General features: G+C 47.7%; 8 protein-coding genes across 8 annotated transcripts; 3 read left to right on the top strand and 5 right to left on the bottom strand.

The window, feature by feature from the left end:
- ABOM_011528 (uncharacterized protein) lies at positions 1-1080 on the bottom strand (the record flags this gene model as incomplete). The annotated part of the gene is made up of 6 exons (XM_022538656.1): positions 1-636; positions 688-708; positions 770-799; positions 858-884; positions 951-986; positions 1051-1080. Coding segments are annotated over 6 exons (780 nt in total), but the record flags the coding sequence as incomplete, so codon positions are not given.
- A 2269-nt stretch (positions 1081-3349) lies between these two features.
- ABOM_011527 (putative allantoate permease of the major facilitator superfamily) lies at positions 3350-4986 on the top strand (the record flags this gene model as incomplete). The annotated part of the gene is made up of 3 exons (XM_022538655.1): positions 3350-3550; positions 3603-3705; positions 3764-4986. 3 exons carry the CDS (start codon positions 3350-3352, stop codon positions 4984-4986), a joined length of 1527 nt encoding a protein of 508 aa, XP_022383378.1.
- Positions 4987-7008: 2022 nt separating this feature from the next.
- ABOM_011526 (C3HC4 finger protein) lies at positions 7009-8475 on the bottom strand (the record flags this gene model as incomplete). The annotated part of the gene is made up of 3 exons (XM_022538654.1): positions 7009-7029; positions 7077-8200; positions 8250-8475. 3 exons carry the CDS (start codon positions 8473-8475, stop codon positions 7009-7011), a joined length of 1371 nt encoding a protein of 456 aa, XP_022383377.1.
- Positions 8476-10847: 2372 nt separating this feature from the next.
- Positions 10848-11766, top strand: ABOM_011525 (putative NUDIX family hydrolase; the record flags this gene model as incomplete). The annotated part of the gene is made up of 2 exons (XM_022538653.1): positions 10848-11174; positions 11254-11766. The coding sequence occupies 2 exons, from the start codon at positions 10848-10850 to the stop codon at positions 11764-11766; spliced, it is 840 nt and encodes a 279-aa protein (XP_022383380.1).
- A 162-nt stretch (positions 11767-11928) lies between these two features.
- ABOM_011524 (MutT/nudix family protein) lies at positions 11929-12905 on the bottom strand (the record flags this gene model as incomplete). Its single annotated transcript, XM_022538652.1, has 4 exons — positions 11929-12167; positions 12259-12499; positions 12659-12751; positions 12855-12905. 4 exons carry the CDS (start codon positions 12903-12905, stop codon positions 11929-11931), a joined length of 624 nt encoding a protein of 207 aa, XP_022383379.1.
- A 1520-nt stretch (positions 12906-14425) lies between these two features.
- ABOM_011523 (HAD family hydrolase) lies at positions 14426-15228 on the bottom strand (the record flags this gene model as incomplete). The annotated part of the gene is made up of 2 exons (XM_022538651.1): positions 14426-15151; positions 15220-15228. The coding sequence occupies 2 exons, from the start codon at positions 15226-15228 to the stop codon at positions 14426-14428; spliced, it is 735 nt and encodes a 244-aa protein (XP_022383382.1).
- A 778-nt stretch (positions 15229-16006) lies between these two features.
- On the bottom strand, positions 16007-17243 carry ABOM_011522 (uncharacterized protein; the record flags this gene model as incomplete). The annotated part of the gene is made up of 2 exons (XM_022538650.1): positions 16007-16952; positions 17038-17243. 2 exons carry the CDS (start codon positions 17241-17243, stop codon positions 16007-16009), a joined length of 1152 nt encoding a protein of 383 aa, XP_022383381.1.
- Positions 17244-18251: 1008 nt separating this feature from the next.
- Positions 18252-19889, top strand: ABOM_011521 (initiator tRNA phosphoribosyl transferase family protein; the record flags this gene model as incomplete). Its single annotated transcript, XM_022538649.1, has 5 exons — positions 18252-18595; positions 18682-18716; positions 18783-18955; positions 19017-19683; positions 19735-19889. 5 exons carry the CDS (start codon positions 18252-18254, stop codon positions 19887-19889), a joined length of 1374 nt encoding a protein of 457 aa, XP_022383384.1.
- Positions 19890-19923: the final 34 nt, after the last annotated feature.

The raw sequence follows: 19923 nt of genomic DNA, 5'->3' as shown, positions 1-19923 counted from the left end.
CTTAGAACCGTAAGAGTTATCGTTGTCGTTATCACGACGGCTGGAACCATAGCTATCATTCTTAGACCCATAAGAGTCGTTCTTTGATCCGTAAGAGTCGTTAGAGGAGCCATAGCTGTCCTTCTTAGAACCGTAAGAGTTATCGTTGTCGTTGTCACGACGGCTGGAGCCATAGCTGTCATTCTTAGAGCCGTAGGAGTCGTTAGAAGAGCCGTAACTATCCTTCTTAGACCCATAAGAGTTATCATTGTCGCTGTCACGACCGCTAGAGCCATAAGAGCCACTGGAAGAGCTGTGGTCCTTCTTGGAACCATAGGAATCGCCAGAGGATCCATAACTGTTGTCATTCTTGGAGCCATATGAGCCACTGGAGGAGCCATAGTTGTCCTTCTTTGAGCCGTAGGAGTCATTGTCGTTGTCACGGCTGGAGCCGTAGCTATCCTGCTTTGAGCCGTAGCTGTTTCCAGAGGATCCGTAGGAGTCGTTGTCCTTGCGGTTGCCGGAACCGTAAGAATCGTTGGAAGAACCGTAGTTGTCCCGGTTGGACGAGCCGTAGGAGTCGTTTGCTCCAGAACGGCTGGAGGAGTTGTAGGAATCAGAACCGCCGTAGCCAGAGTTTCCCGAGCGGTTGGAGGACTATGTGATTGTTAATAGGATGTCCGTGTTTGGGCAGGCTTCGTATCTTACTCCGTAGCTGTCGTTCTTTGACTGTAACGTGTGATGGTTAGTTATTGTGAAATACACCAATTGGGTGCGATGGTAGACATACACCATACGAATCATTTCCTACACCGGAGGACTGAGAGATGTTAGTGCTGAGAAGGCTTGATCGAAGTGTCAACAGGGGGGTATCATACGCCGTAGGAGTCATTGCCCTGGCGAGACTAGGAAGCATTAGCAATGTTTGAGAATATGGGGGATAATGAGCAATCGAAACGGGCAAGACCTACGCCATAGCTATCATTTCCACCAGAGCGGCTGGAGCTCTGAAAGGCAATTCATGTCAGTGTCCGTCTATACAATTCGAAGACGTGTGTACAATGAACATACATAGTCATTGTCACGGTTGTTGTAAGACATTGTTTATGACTTGTGTGGAGAGGTTTGATGAGATAGAAACAATTGGAATGCAATTGAGACAATGTCTAGATACTAATAGAAGAGGAATATCAAGGCAAGATGAAAACAGAGGCAAGACAAAGCCATCATGGCCAATATTTATATCGCAATCAGGGGGCATGAGGGGCAGCTCCATGTCGCTACCGGGCTTCCTCATCCAGGCAGCGATTTCCGGAGATCCCGCTCATACCTTTCAGCTCATGAGGGGCAGAAGGAAAGCGGCAATCACGCTATGAACCCATCCACAAATGAGCAGATGTGGAGTGGGCACGATCCCATCTCAGCCGATCGAACGGTGTGGCAAAGTACGGCTGAGATGAATGCGATTGGCTTCTCTTGGCACGGGTCAGGGGTCTGGTCCCATCGCCAAATTACTAGTTGACCCAGAAGTCAAGCCACAGTGGCCCGCCGATTGACTGCGTGATTTCATGGGGACTGTGGCGCAGCCCCCTTTAGGTTCGATGGAGTCATAGACTTGCTTCCACTCTGGGTTTCCTGCAGTAAACACGAACTTAACCTCTCTTTCATGCGAGATTTAGAAACTTTATCTCGGTGTCTGGCAAATTGCACCATCCCAGTTGCACTGGCCCATTGCATTATCACACGATCTCTGTCCATACCTCTATTCCCCACTTGGTCGGTGGGAGGCAGCAAAGACTCAGACATCCAGACCATTTGGACCCGGGAGTCGCTAACCTGGTTTTTGCCGCCATACCCATTCTCAACCATCAAAACACTAGAATTTGAGTTTCTTACGGATGCCTATGACCCCTCCTTGTTCATCTCGCTTGCGGAGACTGTGCTCACGTCGTCTCTGACTGGCCCGGATGCTATGACGTACAAATAAAATGACACTGGCTAGCTTTGAACATGTGTGTGCACAATACTTACCACTCGGACTGTATTTAGACCTGGTCTCCAGAGACTCGTTCATTGAAAGGGCTGCAATGGAATTTTTAGATCATTCGCAGTGCCCGAGTAACTATGCGCGCCCTTATCTGATCAACTTGGCTATGACAACTTCAGCTCAATTGCAAGCCATACGCTAATGAAAGCCAAGTTTTCATGAATAAGACGTCGATTGGGCAATCGAAAGTGAGCTGAGACATATGCAGGCGGAGATAATCTCCCAACTCTCATCCATGTGGTTGATTCCTCGCGTGGATACCCGGTAGCGAACCCCACAGTCAGTTAAACTGCTATCTTAGGTCACCGCTCAGCCACACTACCTGAAGAATCGCTTCAACTCACCCTATGAACGTTTCACACATGCTATTTAGGATCTTTGCACTATGCACGGTTCGCTAGAGACCCCATGAGGAGCAGGAAGCTGCTCGCTCAGCTTATCAAAGGTCTAGAAAGACAATATCTCAACGACTGAGGTGTGTGACGTGTTTATATATTAATGTACTATCATAGTCTGATATCTCAGTACAAAAGGGCACCTAGTGTACCTTGGATTGGATCTCTAGTCTGCTCTATCCCAAGTCCTGGATGCCCTTAAAGCTCTAGATCAGGGATGGTTTCAACTTGATATAAACCAAGTTGAATGGCATCAAAGTTCGGATGTTCGCTACCTCGATGCTCGTATATTCCATGCAACTAAATAATGTTTTTTTTTTGGGTGACATTTTTGACTCGCTCTGTTAGTGGGTCTTTTACTAAAGGGACAAGATGCTAAATGCCGGAGAAAAGAATTCCATTCCGCCCTAAGTTATCACTGTCTACTTTGAGTATTTATGTATGTTGGAAATATATGCTGAGCATGGTTAATCGCGGGCCACTCCATATTAACGACACTAAATTTCCAGCTCGCTAAGACTCAAGTACTATTTCCTCGACAATATCCACCGGTTTACAAGGATACGAATCCTACAATCTAGACCTCCACACAAGGACAAGAAAATTAAGATGCAATGCCCATTAACGATGACACCATACATTATCAGCCAGTTCTATAGGGAAAAAAGCGACAATCATTCCACAGGTATCTGCAAGTTCCCATACCGTGGTGGGGTCAACGGTCGTATAGATAAAATTGCACAATCACTATGGGGATGGCATCATCAATGACAAGAAATGCGATCATTCAGGAAATTACATACAAAAGCCGCAGGATGAAGTTGGCATATATGCAAGGGACTATAACTTGTCATATATTTCGTTCGAAAAGGCCCCCGCTTGGCGTTTTGACAGCACTTGGACAAAACTTGAACATACACATAGAGCCATGAGCAACAAGGAAGACGAGGCCACAACTCGAAAAGCAGCAAAAGCTGTTGAAGAGAAATATGCAGATGTCACACTACGCATTATCGAAGACCATGGTGATGAATTCGGGCCCCTAAGTCCTGAGAAGGAGAAAACATTGCGCCGAAAGTTGTATTTCCATATTATGGTTTTGCTTTCTGCGATTAATATTGTACTGTTTGTGAGTTTATCTGCGATTGATTCAGAGATAAATTCTAATAATCGGCCTATAGATCGACAAGTCTACGCTTGGTTACGCAGCAATTCTCGGGCTTTTCGAGGAGACGGGCATTTCCAAAAAGCAGTACAACGATTTAAATACTGTGTTCTATATCGGTATGAGCGATTGCACTCACCTCTGCCATATGGGGGCGATTTCTGATATTAATTCAAGGCTACCTTGCCGCGCAATGGCCCGGACACTATCTAATGCAACGTCTACCCTTCGGAAAGTTTGTCAGTGTCATCGTCTTTCTATGGGCAGCTGTGATCTTCCTTCATTGCGTAGCCACTAAGTTCGCCGGCCTAGTAGTCCTCCGACTTGCCCTTGGTGCGGTGGAGGCGGTCATTGTACCCGCGATGGAAATGACTATCGGCATGTTCTTCAACCGTCAGGAACAATCATTCCTCCAGCCAATCCTCTGGGTAACTTGCCAAGGAGCCCCCATCGTGGCAGGTTTCATCGCATACGGTTTACTCTACAGCCATGGCGCAGTCCTTCCTTGGAAGCTTTTCATGATCGTCACCGGCGGAATTACCTTTGTCCTTTCTATCTGGGTTTGGTTCTGCTACCCGAGTAATCCAGCCGAAGCTCGGTTCCTGACTTTAGAAGAGAAAGTGCATGTTATCCGCCGAGTGCACGACTCCAGCCAGAGCTCGATCGAACAAAAGCGGTTCAAGAGGTCTCAGTTCGTCGAAACTCTGCGTGACCCTGTATCCTGGCTCTTCGCACTGCAGGCTTTCACACTGATGTACTCAAACAATCTCACCTATGGCCAACAGAATCTTCTCACGACTTCTCTCGGCGTTTCCCAACTAGGTTCCACGCTCGTCGCTGTGGCAGGGGGTAGCTTCGGTGTCGTACTTTGTATCGTCGCCACCTTCGTACTAAAATGGGTTCCAAAATATCTGGCGGTCCATGGGCTTTTCTGGTGTCTCCCTGCTATCGCTGGCGGAATCGGCATGGTAGCGATCCCCTGGGACAACAAACTCGCACTCTTAGCCTGTATGCTTCTCGCAGGACATACGTACGGTATCACCTATATCATCGCACTCGGCTGGACGACGTCTTCTGCAGCTGGATATACTAAGAAGCTCACACGCAACGTGATGTTCATGCTCGGCTACAGCGTCGGTAATCTCGTATCACCACAGATCTGGGTACCCAGTGCCGCACCTAGATACTACGGTGCATGGGTATCCATGATAGTGATTAGTTGGGCAGGGACGCCCGCTATCCTGTTTATCATCTGGTTTATTCTAGCGCGGCGAAACGAGGAACGAAGAAAGTGGATCGCGGAACTGAGTGACAGTGAGCGTGAGGAGGGCTGTGTGGAACAGTTGGATGAGAATGGGCAGATCATCCGAAGGAAAGTTGACCTTGCGATGCTGGATTGACTGATTTAGAGAATAAGTTCTTCATTTACCCTCTCTAAATCTAGATAGACTATGAGGGTAGTGACATCACAATGAATATCAAAATATATTGTTATCTTTGGGATCCGAAGTAATAATCCGAGTGTAGGTGGGGGAGTTTGGGGAGTATATTGCGATACACAGACAATTGGAGAGAACGAAAGAAAGGGAGCTTCAAGGGACACAGAGGGGGTTTGACGATAGAATGCATCGGTTGACCCGCCAGGCATCATAATAGCCTGGCTAGGATCATTACCACCACCACCGCCTGTCTCACAACTAAGCACTTGGGAGAACATGCTGACAAAACACACCTTGCCAAACAACCTGTACAACCCAAACAAGAAGCCAATGCCATGGAAATAAAGCTAGCTTAAGCTCTCAGTCGAATTGCCACTATTATATTTCTTGATGCCGTCTACGAGGCCCCTGATGTGCAGGAAGTGCCCAATACTAGTATCTCCTGTAAAAGCTCTCCGAAAAGGAGACCGGCCACATACCGGGCTCAGTTCAACAAACGACCCCGAGTTAACCTCTCAGAATACGCCGTCTGAGTTGACCCGTAACGAAGGCAAGGGGGACATTTTACGTGGCTTTTCTTCGGATGCAGAGTACTTACTGCCCGCTCACCTCCCTCGTCACGTCCAGCCCATCGGCTATCCCCATAATAGGTTTTTGCAGTCGTTTTGTGGTACACTATAAGATCATATTCCGGCAGTTAAGTCTCCCATAGGGTTCATCCGGCTACAACTCTCCGTTGTTCTCCAGCATGGAATTAGTCGGGGTGGAGTGCGCATACCCTGCAAGAGTGTAGCCATGGCTTGTATGTACTGTGAGCTGGTCCGGCGTGAGTCGGCTGTAGAACGTCAGTTCTTATCCTCCGAGAGATTACAGTGATACCAATCGTCTGTCCGTTGTTTGGTCCTGGTGCGAACCGACCGTTGAATGGTCTATATCTGTATGGTGTATCTTGTGGGGACTTGTACTGTATCAAAGTAACTTGAAATCTCTGGTACAGGTGGTCTGTCCATACAACGTTGTACGTATGTCATACCTGATGCAGGATATATGTGTGGGATACGTATGACTATTAGCGGGTGGGAGGGGTGGAAGAGCCTGTGTCTATTAGGCAAGGAGTGATGAGCAGGCGGTCAGTTATTGGCTTATGGTTTGGATGTCTAAATGCGAATGATAACATTATATTACTCATGAATGCCCAGGTATTGTACTAGGTCTTTCTGAAGGGAATGGGGACAATGAAACCATCTATCTATTCATTAATTCGCCATTCCCAACAATCACTCGCTAATGAAGTGGAAACTTGAGATAGACGTGATATCGTGTCTATTTACATATATGATTGCAGGCTCAAGCCATATGCCACTCTGTCCATGGTTTTATTCCAAGTTGATTATCAAAGATCGACGTATGTGAAGGAACAAGCTACGCTCAATACTTTATACAGTGTTCTACGCGACTGAGCGGTATGTATACCGAGTTATCTGACTGGCAAGACATCTTCGCTTTTTCAACTCGTCAACCTAGTTGTCTTTTTACATGAGCGTGGGCTATTTGATAACAGTTGATCCAACATTATACTACAAAAAGGCAACAGGGAATTAACTTGCTACCCGAGTGTGCCATCAACAGGAGATACTCATGCAAGTGAAAAAAATGTCTAGCATAGATACGGAAAGTGTCTCACGATGCTAAGAACCATTCTGAAACCCTGTAAACCAGCCTTTCTCAATATGGAAGTTATTGCCTCGGTGCCAGGCGAAGATTACGTGGCCGAAACTGTTGATAGTCGTTCGCTGGAACCGGTACTCCAAATAATGCGATTATAGCCCCAATTAGTCCAAAAAAATGAGAGAATGGATAAGAATAGGCGAAAGGAAGCCATAGAAGAACAAGAAAGCAAGGAGAGGCTAGAGATGCACTACATAACGGTCGTAAATCGTAGATCCCGCCGCACATGGTATCCTCCTCCACTATGGTAGTAGATTAAGAGAGATAGATGCGGAGCTGCGTATGGTTAGCATATAATTACTCAAAGCGGTGCAAAAAAGTACCTTCTGCTTCACAGGAGTGCGACAGAGTGGGCATAGCACCGCTGCCTTGGACCGGGGTCGATCCGACCGCGCATGTTGCTCAGCACACCAGCGACAAAGAATCGCATGTCCACAAGGAATGAGAACGGTATCCACAAGCTGGCTCATACAGATTTTGCACTCGAGGTTGACAGTCAGCTCCTCGTCATCCTTGGGTTCTGGACGCCCATCCTTCTGATCGTCCAACCCCTTGGCGTGCGATGCTGCTTCCTCCTGGTGACGACGATGCCGGCGAAAATAGGTTTCCTCGTATAGCTGCAAAGCATGGGTTTCATTGGATCGTGCAGAACGCAGTAGCTCTCTCATTTGGAGTCTTCGAGCGAGCTCTACTTGTTCCTGCTGAGTAAGTGGCGGGGCCAACTGAGTCTCGTTTCCTGTATTGGGCAAAACATGCGATGCTCCAGCCATCGTAGTGTGACTCCTGTGGATATGTGGTGCAAGCCCATTCGACATACTCGGTTCCCTTATAGACCGAGTTCGCAAATGTACATTTTGAGAATTTGCCCTGTTATGTTGCTGTTGGACAGACGGGGCGCTTGAAGCAATACTATGAGTGCGATGCTGCCGCCTATGATGAATTGATGTAGATGTGGGGGAGACTCCTGCTTGTGGAAACTGGCCATATGGGTGAGATCGAAATGATGCGTGCCGATTAAGCGAAGGAATTACAGGGACATCCTGGCTTGTCGTCCCTAGCGATGCCGAGTGGATATTAGTAGTATGCGGAACCTGGGCCATGTTTTGATATGGGATAAACTGCTGCAAGACCTGAGCTGGGTAAGGAAAAACGTCTTGATAGTAAGTATTCGGAGGTACGAATGGGGAAGTGCTCTGTCCAGTCGCTGCAGAGGGTCTTTGTAAGCCTGCTTGAGAAAACTCAGACCCCTGGGGCGCATTATTCCGGTACTGACTCTGCTCAGCGCTGTCCAGGTTTACTGATCCACCAAACTGGTTCTGCATGTTGGAAAATGTGTCATTGCCGTGCATATATTGCGGAGGAAACGTAGCAAATTGCTCAGGGATTTGAGAAAAAGAGAGGCCACTATTCGTTGTAGGTGTTCCAAACATATTTGGACCTGGGAGATCTGATCATCGATTAGCGGTTATGGGAGTTAAGAAAGAAACATTACTCACATAAACTACTGTTTGCGTTAGAAAGGCCATGCGGAGTATAAGGACTAGAGTTGACCGTCTGTGCGCTCAGAATACTGTGGCTTGTAGAGTTCTGCATGTTCAGTGGTCCGGAAGAGCCCACACCCCCAGGATTGTTCATAACCAAAGGTGACAGGCTGGGATTGATCCTGGGGAGCTCAGGAACATTGCTTGAGTCCCAGGAATTCGACACGACAGGTTGCGCCATGAGGAGAGACTCTGTCAACAATTGCAAGTTATTGAGAATTGTTAAAGTCCCGTGACGGATGGCCTGAAGCTCCTTACGGAGAGTTTCGATACTACCAGACTGAGATAGCCAACGACGTGGTAGCGCCGCCTGAAAGGGGGTTCGAGATGCGTCAGAGACGTTGTTAGACCGGGACGCGATGGAGTCTCCAGGGTAGGCTTCGGATGAAGATGGAATATCGGCCAAGGAGAGTAGCGGCAGATGGGGATTACAAGCACCCCAGTATTCTAAATCACAAGACCCGGACCTGTGAGCGATGTAGACAGTGAAGGTTCAAAACGAAAATGCACTAAAAAACATAAAAAAACTTTTGATGAGTAAAGTTGCGTAGACAATCAATGAGATAGGAAAGCTGTGCAGGTATAGGGACTGTAAGAATGGGAATACGGACCCTCACACCTCCAGCAGTATCTGGGACGGGTTGTCTCTGTACTATTCTGTGAAATATACTCCTCTGCAGTCGATCGATTTCTTCCTGGTAGATCCGAATAATACAACACACATAAGCAACAAACCGAGCTCAGATGAAGACAGCCGATAGCATGCTTGTGAGTGCAACTGGTACTGGTAGGTGAAGGGGACCAAGCAAACATCGTTTATGGCCAGTCGGTTCCAAACTTATTGGTGAGTGGACAAAGCAAGTATTTGGTAGATACTCTGCTTATAACCATGTCCAGCGATAACGAGTAGTCGACAGGTCAACCGATTTAAATATATTAGCACAAGGTGATGTCCGAATTCAAGGTCGCAAAGGAAAAGCAGGGTGAATTAATGGTGGGCAACCGTTCCCAAAATTTGGTTCTAGTAGTTATACGATAACTGCTGGCGACACAGACACCTCGGAGACATGATTTTTGTTTGGTTCCACACTCTCCAGTGAGATAGCAACTCTGAGGACAGGAATAGCCACGAAAGCTGATCTTGAGCGGCAACGGAAAGCTACCAACAAACTATCCTGTCGCCTTAGGAATATTTTGAAAGGATGTCGATTAGGCGCCTTCTTTTGACTTTTGTCTATCTTTTTTTTTTTTTTTTTTTTCCTTTTTCCCTCCTTGCTTTTCTTTCCTCAAAGTCTTTCAGATCAAGTCCACTATGAAGAGCCAAACGGGATGCAACCGTGAGAGGAAGCTGACAGCCTGACGTTTGGACAACGTTGCCAGCTCTAGACCTTAGCCCGGGCGAGTCGGGGGGAACAGCATCAGCGCCTGGCACTAGACTGCGCCTAAGGGGCAAGAAAGTAAAAGAAACCGCCAGGAATGGGCAAGGGTCGTTAGCCTCGGCGCCTAGAAGCCCACCGTGGAAGGTCTGCCCGGTTCTATCCAATTAGTGAGATCTTAAACCGAGTCTAGTTGCAGGGGATGTTGGTGTTGGGTTGGAGAAGGTGGAAAAAGAAAATAAACCAATTCAAATCGAATTTAAATAGACAAAAAAAAGGGCACAGAAAGCTGGGACTCTCCCGGGTTGGACCCCAAGAAAGTAAGCAGAAGCTCAGGCGGATATCAAGGTTACACCTCGCATGAATGATCCATTAAATAGAATGAATCAGGATTATAGTATATACGGCCCCGTCAGATGTTTCCAGATGATCGCAAAAGAATAGGAAATCAGAGAATCAAAAGAGGGGAACGGGAAGACGAAAAATACAACTCAGACAAAGACCCAAAGGACTGTCAGCGAACCGAGCGATCCACTGCTGCAGGGCCAGGGAGTTCAGCCGACCAGAGTTGCATGAGCAATGAGAATGAGGAAGTCATGATGATAAGAAAGGGTAGGACTAGACCTAGATTGGTACGAGTCCCGAGTCCACCGATCGGCGACTTCAAGAGTGGGGAACGGATTAGTTAATTCCAGATTGTTTGTCCTCCGTTGAATATAGTAACTGATGACAGAATGACTGGATACTAAATGAAACATAACGATGGCCTGTCCCTGATCTTGCCGCTTTAAATTTGTTTCACGTGAATACCTATTCTGGGGGACGGAGGCACAAAGCGGCGCTGTTGGTTTGTTTGCTTTGGTTCACAAGGTTTTCCTCGACGTCATCAGATCTCCAGAGCTCTTGGGCTCCACTTTAACTTCTTAAATTATCTCCACTTCCACTTCATCCGGCGTGCTGGTAGTACTACCTTGTTGGTAAGTCACCTCCGCGCGTGGATGCTGCTATCTCCTAGTCTCATCTTCTTACCGAAATTCTAGATTTCCTTTCGAGCCTGATCTCGCGTCGACCCGTTAAACGTTCCTTCTCACAAGTGGACTCATCCATGAGATTAGCCCGGTGGCTGTCCGTGCGGCCAACCCTTATATCGGTACCAACCAACATAACCAGAATTCCAATGTCCACTTTCACAATTCCGTGTGACCATGGTCAGCAATCCCTGTCTGTGGTTTGCACGCCTGATCTCAACAAGGATGATCTCTTGCGATTCCCGGCTTTCCAGGTCTGGCTGTCTACCCTGCGACAATCGTTAAAGCGGCAACAAGACCCCTCACACGAGTTCCACAAAGACCCTTATGTCCTACGCAAGATTGATATCCAGGCCGTTGATTTTTTTAAGGGAGGGCGGTTAGGGTTCGTGAAATTCAAAGCTGATGTATCAAACGGAAATGGCGAGTCACTCCCGGGGAGTGTTTTTCTTCGTGGAGGCAGTGTAGGAATGCTGGTAAGCCCTTTGAACTATCTCTCCTCATTCACCTGTCCGTTTCACTGTTTAACATTCGCGTCAACCGGTATTTCAATAGCTTCTACTTCAACCAGATGATGTACCCCCCTCAATGGAGGATGAAAAGCGAGCAATCTTGACCATTCAGCCCCGCATTCCTGCCGGTTCCCTTGCTTTCGCCGAAATCCCCGCCGGAATGCTTGACGATTCCGGCTCTTTCGCTGGAGGTGCAGCGAAGGAAATACAAGAAGAAACCGGCTTGACGATTCCTCAGGATGAACTGATCGATATGACCTCGCTTGCATTGCAATCAGTTGCAGGCACCGAGGGCGTGGAGACATTGCAGAAAGCTGTATATCCATCGGCTGGTGGAAGCGACGAGTTTATTCCTCTATTCCTGTGTCAGAAGCGAATGCCGCGTAAGGACATTGAAAGCCTACAGGGACGATTAACCGGGTTACGCGAGGATGGAGAGAAGATCACGCTAAAATTAGTTCCTTTGAAGGAATTATGGAAAGAGGGATTACGGGACGGAAAGACACTCGCATCATGGGCGTTGTATAAAGGGCTCAAGGAGGAGGGGAAAATCTAAATTAGACCTGGGCCTTCCCCTGACGACCACATCATCGCCTCGCCGTAGGTCTTTCAGCAGAGTGTCGAATGGATATCAGAGTGCATCACATTGACGTGTCTAACAACGCTAAGCCTCATCTATAAGCGGCAATTGAAAGTTCGTGCTATCACCAGCTCGAATCTATAGCTTCCACTTCTGTGCAAGTTCGATACCCTCTGCTATTGTTCCCACACGGGCATCAATAGCATATCCTTCGGCCTCAAGCTTTTTCATTTCATTGAAAAGCGAGGCCAGCGGCACTGTGAACGATTCGATGAATTCGTTTTCTTCGAGCTGTGGCTGCGGGTTCTGGTTCTCCGGCAAGGACATGTCTACTCGGACGTGAACCATATTGAGATTTGTGTTACAGAAACCGGGATCTGCGATCAGGTCCGTCAGCATTCTTCACTCAGATCTCCTGGAATGCAACTAGACACCCCACATGCAGTCAGATACGAAGCGCCGCCTTACCATTATACATCACAGTACTCGTTTGCTCCGCCACTCCCACATATCCCGTTTCCTCCTTAAGCTCGCGCACGGCACATTCTTCCACCGTCTCCCCAGCATCTATGAGACCCGCCGGAACCTCAATAACCACCTTGTCAATAGGAGGACGATACTGTTTCTGGAGAAGGAGTTCTGGACCCGTCGACTTGTTGAGAATGGTCACGATTCCCACGCCGTCGATTGCGCAGTTTGCTGGGCGGGTCTAGAAGTACAGAAGAACGTCAGCCAGATATTCAGACTGGAAGCCCTGAATACCCAAGTCTTCGTATAGGCAAGGGGTTTGTCCTTGTCGCACATTGAGGTCTGCACTTGAGGCCTCGCCACACTAGTACTGCGGCACAAAGGACTGGAATGACCTTACCTGCCGCTCCGCTGACTCCCACGTCCTTTCTACACCGGTAGGATCCCGGTAAGTAGTCTTGACTAATCTCGTCCATCTAGCCTCTTTAGGATCCTGTAGAAATGAACACCAACATCAGTATGAATTAGCAATCACCAAAACCCAATCTCTTGTAACAATTAAACCAAAACCCAAAGCATGAAAAGTGAATACATACCAACGGACCTCTAGCAATAATCTCCGACCTCAAAGCCTTAGGATCAGACATCGTACCAAGCTCCAACAGAACACAAAACAATCTGTTCAATTAACTTAATCCTACCCACAATCTAAACATCAACAATATAATAATCCCAAGATAATCCAACAAAACCCCTACCTATAAGTCAAGTGCAATGAAAGTACTATATACGAGATTCCCGGGTTGAAAGGGCACCAGTTAGTGTTAGTTAATGCTAGCTCGGAAGTTGTTGTCGGAGGGGCCGCGGACAAGAGGGGTCAGATTGTCTGATCCGCCGAAGGGCTAGCCCTAATCTTATGTGGGTCTGGGGAAATAATTCGGGATTTAGAGTTTCTTGGGGTCTTCCTATTCATGTACAGAGTACTTGTTTATTGAATCTGTTGCTTTGAGTTGTTTGTGAGTTGGGCTTGGTTGCCTTTTCTTTGTTTGCTTGGAGAATTAGAACTACTACAAAAGTTGGCTATGGGGTATGTATTATGAAGAGGGAGAGGGGTAAGAAAAGAAACAATTTGCAGTATGTACCGGAAAGAGAAAGTAAAAAAGGTTTGCGCCTGGTATCTTTCGGTCTTTAGCATTCTAGAGCAGAAAAGAGAGAATAGCGAACAAACGAAAAGAAAAGTGAAAGAAAAGGATACAAGAGGACAAGGAAACCAAAATGACAAAAAGCTCACTCTCTGTTCCCGCGCCAAGCATGCTTTAAGCACCGGCGTCAATAAGGAGGGCTACAAAGCACCGAAGAATTTTACAGGAGGGGTCCTAGAGGCGAGCAGAAGCAATTTCGACCCTGCACGAGCCTAGGACTAAGGGGGGGGGGGGGGGTCGGGGGGCTCGGAACCAGCGAGGCTGGTGGCTTACCGCTCGACCATTGACCCCCGGTTAAACTTACTGGTATTGTCGGACACTTAAAGCATCTGCTTACGAGGGTGCGTGGGAGATAAAGCAGCTGCGAGGGGCCTCGTGGGTCAGGCAGCAGAGTAGCATGCCTGGGAACAACGAGTCGGGAACTAAGACTGCTTGTGGCCGGTTTGCAGTCTAGTTTGGACCAGTGATCTTGTGCGATATGGAGCATGTGAAAGACGTGGGCTATGATTGCCCCGGAATTCTTTGATTAGGTGCATTTAGCGCTGGTGTCGTGTTGATGGTGGGCTGTCACTACTGTACATTCCCGTCTACTAGGAAGATAACTGGGGCCTTGATAAGAATTGTGGAGAACAGTTTCTATTGTATGTCTACACTCTGCAGATGTCCTCACTACGTATCTCTGTCCATGGAACCTGTCTATGGATAAGGTTGAATAATGTCAGATACATGGATCCGACCATCTTGTGAAATAATTGAGGTTAAGAAGGGAAATAGTCGAGCCCTTGCAAAGGAGAGACCCCGCAGACGGTTAAGCTGATCGAGTGAATTGAATATAATAGTCGAAATGAGAAATTAAGTGTAATCGAAGATAGCGGCCTATGCTTAATGGCGACCAAATGCGCTTGCTGTCATTACTTCGTGTCGACATTCGGAAGAGGCGATGGCTGATGAGATGAATAGGCTGCTCAAGCTGATTCGATTTGAGAGAGACAATCCTGGAACTCTGACCAATCGTTCATGATGACCTTGGCACCAAGCTCCTTAAGGAATTTCGCCATTTCGACCTTCTTCTCATCGCCGGGGTAGCTGCCAACGTAGCCGATGACGTGAATGCCGGCACGGATAGCACTAAGAGCGCCAGACTTGCTGTCCTCGATAGTAACAGTCTCTTCTGGCTTCTTATTACACTTTTCAAGGGCGTGGAGGTAGATGGCTGGGTCGGGCTTGGAGGTGGGCTTGGGGAGAGAGGTCGCAGCACTGAAGACCATATCCTCGTCAAAGAACTTGTCCTGCCCGACTTTCTTGATGGAGGCCTGGACACGGCGCAAGGCAGATGAGGAGACAACTGCCAAGTGGTACTTCTTGGCCTCATACAACTTCTCAAGTTCCTCAGTGGCACCAACGCAAGGCTGGGCTTTCGCTTCCAGCTTAGCAATAACTTTGTCCTCCTCCTTCTTAACGAATGCTTCGAGTTCGTCTCCAGGCATGTCGAAGTTGTACTTGGCTTGAAGGGAGATCATCATTCCACGGAAGTTCTGACCGACGAAGTCTTGGATCAGCTGCTCCCCTGTGTAGCGATCAGAGATATGGCGGCTCTCCAGGATCTCATTTGTAAGGTCGGCGCATGCCTCAAAGGCCAGCTCCTCAGAGAGGACTAGTGTGTTATCGCAATCAAAGAAGATTTCGGTAATCTAAGTGGTAGCAAGGTTAGTTGGCCATGACTCAGTGGTAACAGGCATCAGAGAGGCTTATGGCTAACCTTAGGCATGATGACTGCAGTGGATTGGATTGGATGGTATTCTGTGTTAGGGATAGAGGTAAAGTGTAGATGTGATGTCAGGTTTGAAGAGAGATATTAGGAATTCCGGAGTGGTGGTGAGTAGAGAGAATGAAAAAGTGGTGATGACCAGGGGAAGGGCTGTTGAGTGAATGGTACAAAGAAACTTTGGTTGGAGGGACCGTTGTACGCTTTAAGTAGAATCGTGAAAGAGGAAAGTGGCCAAGGGGTTTTTGATCCTATCAGGGTACCAAGACCACGACGCTACACATGGGAGCCCACCGGTGATCCAAAGGGGGGCATATGCATACAATGGCATAACAACCCCTCCGAGGAAGGCGGCATGGCGGGGGCCTGAGGTCATATCGTGACGTTCGCGACTGGGCATGGACCTATAATGGCGGCCGAGATACGGCGGCCATCGGGTCTACATGCAGCACACTAAACTGAAGTTAGCAAGCACCCGCTGCCATTCCCTCTTCGGGTAACGCTGCCTGCCCCCTCTCACTAGCCCATTCAAGTATAGCGCTGTACCCTCAGGGCTGATGGAAATGCAAAGAAACTGGATTGCGCAGTTGCGAATCGGCTGGAAGACTCTTTGTGTTTCAGTTGTGTTTATTTTTCGTCAACTTTCTGCGTTAACCATACAATAGGATCGCGACTTTTGCTACATTACGGAGTAACTGTGGATGACAGAACAAACCACGGTTGTGCGCGGCCTTTTGATCTTAGAAGTGTGGCCTTTCCACGCAATTGAATCTTGGGTCAATTAAACAAAACGCGCAATGGTTCGAAAGCCCTGGTGGTTGATAACTATATCTCCTTCAGTTCCCGTAGGCTGCCGATCAAACATGGCTCTGAAAGGAATCACAAGAGGTTCTCCTGTAATCGATGTGGGTGTGATGATTACTTCCTGGATACAAAAGGCGATTTGGCTGTTCGCCTGCTGCTGGACAAGGGGAGGCATCTGGTTGGGTTGCTGGCGTAGCTGATCGACTGCTTGCCTTGTAACAGGCCTTGGAAAGTTTGGAGGAACGAGCTGCCATTTCTCGAACCTTATTTCCCTCATGGCCTTTTTTATCGAGATGACAAGGACTATTCTGGTGTCCCCAGAGGAATTTTGCAACCACCAAGTAGCGTCTCGGCGTAGCTTTGCCAAAGATTCTGAAACTCCTGTTTCTATCACAAGCGACGGCCAACCATTGAACTGACCAGCAAGAGGCTGGCGGTTAGGGGGGTAAAAACAGTCGTCCGGCTCTTTGCCATGGGTAGTAATGGTGCCAGGTGTCGTAACTGTATATCCCCAAACAAGCTCATTGTCTGGCACCCCCATCCGAACACACTGCCGGTCGATGTAGTGGTCCACATCAGATGTGGTCAGATCATGTTCAATTGATGGAACTACTTTGAGAAGTCCTGTCGTCCCAATCCACATAAATCGAAACTCGATGCCCGACAGGCAGCTGTGGTCATTGCTCAGCCTTTCGATGGTAGTTCGTGATATGCCATTGATAAGCAGCCATTGGTTGCCTTGCCCATTATTCTTCTCTAACTGATTATGGATGGCTTTCACCGCGTTCTTTAATTCCTTTAGGGTGGAGTATGACTGGAGCTGATAACCCTGTGGCAAGTCAGCCACAAGGTCGTATCTATCACTGATCACGGTGGGGGGCGCTCGCTCGAGGCACGCCGATGAGGGCGACACATGGCCGGGTCTGACGAGGCATCAGTAATGTAGGTTGCCATTGCGGAATCAAATTCAAGTCAAGAGTTGAGCAAGAGTAATTTGAGAAGGGGTACTGTAAGTTGGATCGAGGAGCAACAAAGTAGATGTAATGAGAGTATTGTGAGAGGTATTTGCGGGAAGAGAAGCGGATGTGAAGAGAGTATTTTGAGAGATATTTGCCGGATAACAGGCGGGTGTGAAGTTCAGGAAGGTATGAACAAGACAAACGCTGTATGGAGAAGGCGAGAAGGTGATGTCGAGAATGAGAAGTTGCGGGCATGTTTATGCTTGAAGAGCTACTAGTATATTCACATACCATTCTCCATTGTTAGATTAACAAGAATATGCAGCGGATTTAATAAGATTTGAATTGTGAATACTGTAGGAGGTAGTAGTATTGTTCTCTACAGAGCATATTTAGGGATTGTCAATCTAAATCATACATGCGTAATGTAGTAGCAATGATGATTATGGTCCAGGGCCGGATAAATCAATTATCCATTGTCAAGGCAAGCAAACCTGAGGAAAGCTTAGGAGAGGCTAAAGTTCATAAATAGGCCCATCCAGTAGACCTTCAGCCTAGATAGTCGTAGTCATATCGGTAAATTGCGTGCGACAAGCTCCTCCATATAAGTCTACGTGGACGGCGGTGAATTGACCACAATGTCACCACATACAAGCTAGGTGCCTTCCTTCAGACATTAAAGCTGTATTAATAGCTCCTACCTATTCATTTCTTGAGGATATCCACTTAGGTAAATCCCAGATCTCTAAATAAGTATAATTTTGGTACTAACCATGCAACTGAGAACTTTGCAGGAAGCTCTGGCAGCAATAGGTATCACACTGAAGGGATATTGTATGCAAGAATCTTTGAATGCCTTGATAAATCTATTATAAAGTTCTCAGACACTAGAGATATCTATAGTGTATCGTATTGTACCGAGACTTTACCAGGGAGTTATACAAAGAGTCAATGACATGTAACCTACAGAGTCAGGTACTGAAATCAGATATCGGCATACAAACTGCTGTCAGATGCTCCATTCTCCACTCTGAGTCGATCTCTTGAACGCCACCGCCCAATAACATTGGCCTCGATGGGGCTTGAGGCCGAGTCATCATTGGCTAATTTATCAGGACCGTTATGGGCCCCTCTTTTTTTCACTTATGATCCTTCTGCGTAACTTGACGGAGGGGACATAGTCTAGCGATTGTAAACTATTTCCTATTTTAAGCAGCCTACTTGTTAATATTTTCGCCCAAGACATTCCCGCCCGTGACCAAAATGGATGGTGATTCTGATCCCTTTCCGGTGTCCGTATCGTCTCTTCATTTCCCCTCCAAAGAGCAAACTATTTCCCAAACTCTGTCGTCCTTGCGGCGATCAGCCCTCTCCATCACAAACAGACTTCAATCAATTGAAACAGACGCCACCTTTATCCATGAAGTTGCTGGCTACTACGACCTCCCCTTGGTCGCCAACGAGAGATGTGGTAGTTGGTATATCCCACCGGAGGCCAAAGCTGGCAGCGCTTACTTCAAGAGCACGGATGGTCATACGGGCCAATGGGACTTTAGCTTCCGTAGACTAAACCTGCAGATTCTACCCATTGCTCGGACGCATGGAGGGTAAGTGAGCGTATCACGGCTCCTTCAAAATCTCCCTTCGGTCCGCTTCTCCCTGGACTACCGCTAACCACCAATGATGACTGCAGCTGCATCATTGTTGACTCAACACGCCGGGGGAAATGTAAGTGCTGACGACCACTTTATTGATATTCGGCTATTTGTGTCACACTGTCTCACAAGCCGCCAGTGATGCCTGATGCCTTATCCAAGACGGTTCCGATCTGGTGTGCGGTCATCAATCGAGCACTATTTCCGTCCGACACTATATACCATCCCGTGCAATTCCCGCCGAACTTTTTGGGCGCCTCCGAAGAGTCGCAGATTGAGCACAGGATCGACGGTTTTGTCAAGTCGCTAAAGGTAACCTTTCCCGAAAGGGTGTGACTGTGCCCTATTTGAACATAGGCTGATTGGCTTCTAGGATCTCAAGCTCGATTTAGATGATCTCAAGCAAAAATTAGGAAAGCCGATTCGAGTCGCCTGGGCGAATCGCTCGTATTTTCATCCAACTGATTTGCAAAAGGGAGATGCATATAATCTCTTTGTTCTCTGCTCTGCTTCCAAGCGTGTCCATGGCGCGGAAATATCGGAGGGTGGTTACATTCAAGGAGCAGGAGACGATAGTGAGGGTTGGGCTCACGGGCTAACGCCACCAGTTTTCTGGGCACACAAGTCCACTCTTGCTGCCACCGGAGAGGAAGATCTACCGGAACTTATCGAGAGATTGGTAGAAGAACACCGAAAGCAAGATGGCGGCCAGCAAGCTACTTTGATAACGCCGACCCGTAACTTGTATATCAGCCCAACAGACCCTAGGTTAAACGAGGGTGGTACTTATGATCTGGTCATTGATTGCAACGGAAACCCGGAGGCCTCAGAGGGCAGTTCAAAGCGACTAAACCTTGGTTGCGGAGTTTCTAAGCTGGGGAGTCGCGACCTACGGAAGCATCTACATCAGGTCCTAGCATTTGCCAGTTCTCAGCTGGAGTCGAGCCCGTCACAGTCACTGCTCGTAACATGCGAGACTGGGAAAGATCTTTCCGCAGGCGCGTTGCTCGCCATATTGTGCCTCTGTTATGACGATGAGGGTAATTATTCATCCGTCCGTTCTCAATTTGATCATGCTAATCATGCAACAGGAAACTTTGCTGGATCTCATGCAAAAAACAAGATCGACAAGCAATTCATCCGACAGCGACTTGCCTGGATCGTGTCCTCCAAACATGACGTGAACCCTTCGCGCGCTACACTCCAATCTGTCAACGCATTTCTTATGGAACGGCCAGATTATTAACAAGTAGATTCTTTGGCGTTTCGCCTGTGGCTCA

The sequence above is a fragment of the Aspergillus bombycis genome (assembly GCF_001792695.1).
Source record: "Aspergillus bombycis strain NRRL26010 chromosome Unknown contig00186, whole genome shotgun sequence".
In the NCBI taxonomy this organism is placed as follows: domain Eukaryota; kingdom Fungi; phylum Ascomycota; class Eurotiomycetes; order Eurotiales; family Aspergillaceae; genus Aspergillus; species Aspergillus bombycis.
This window is presented reverse-complemented; position numbering and strand designations above follow the sequence as displayed.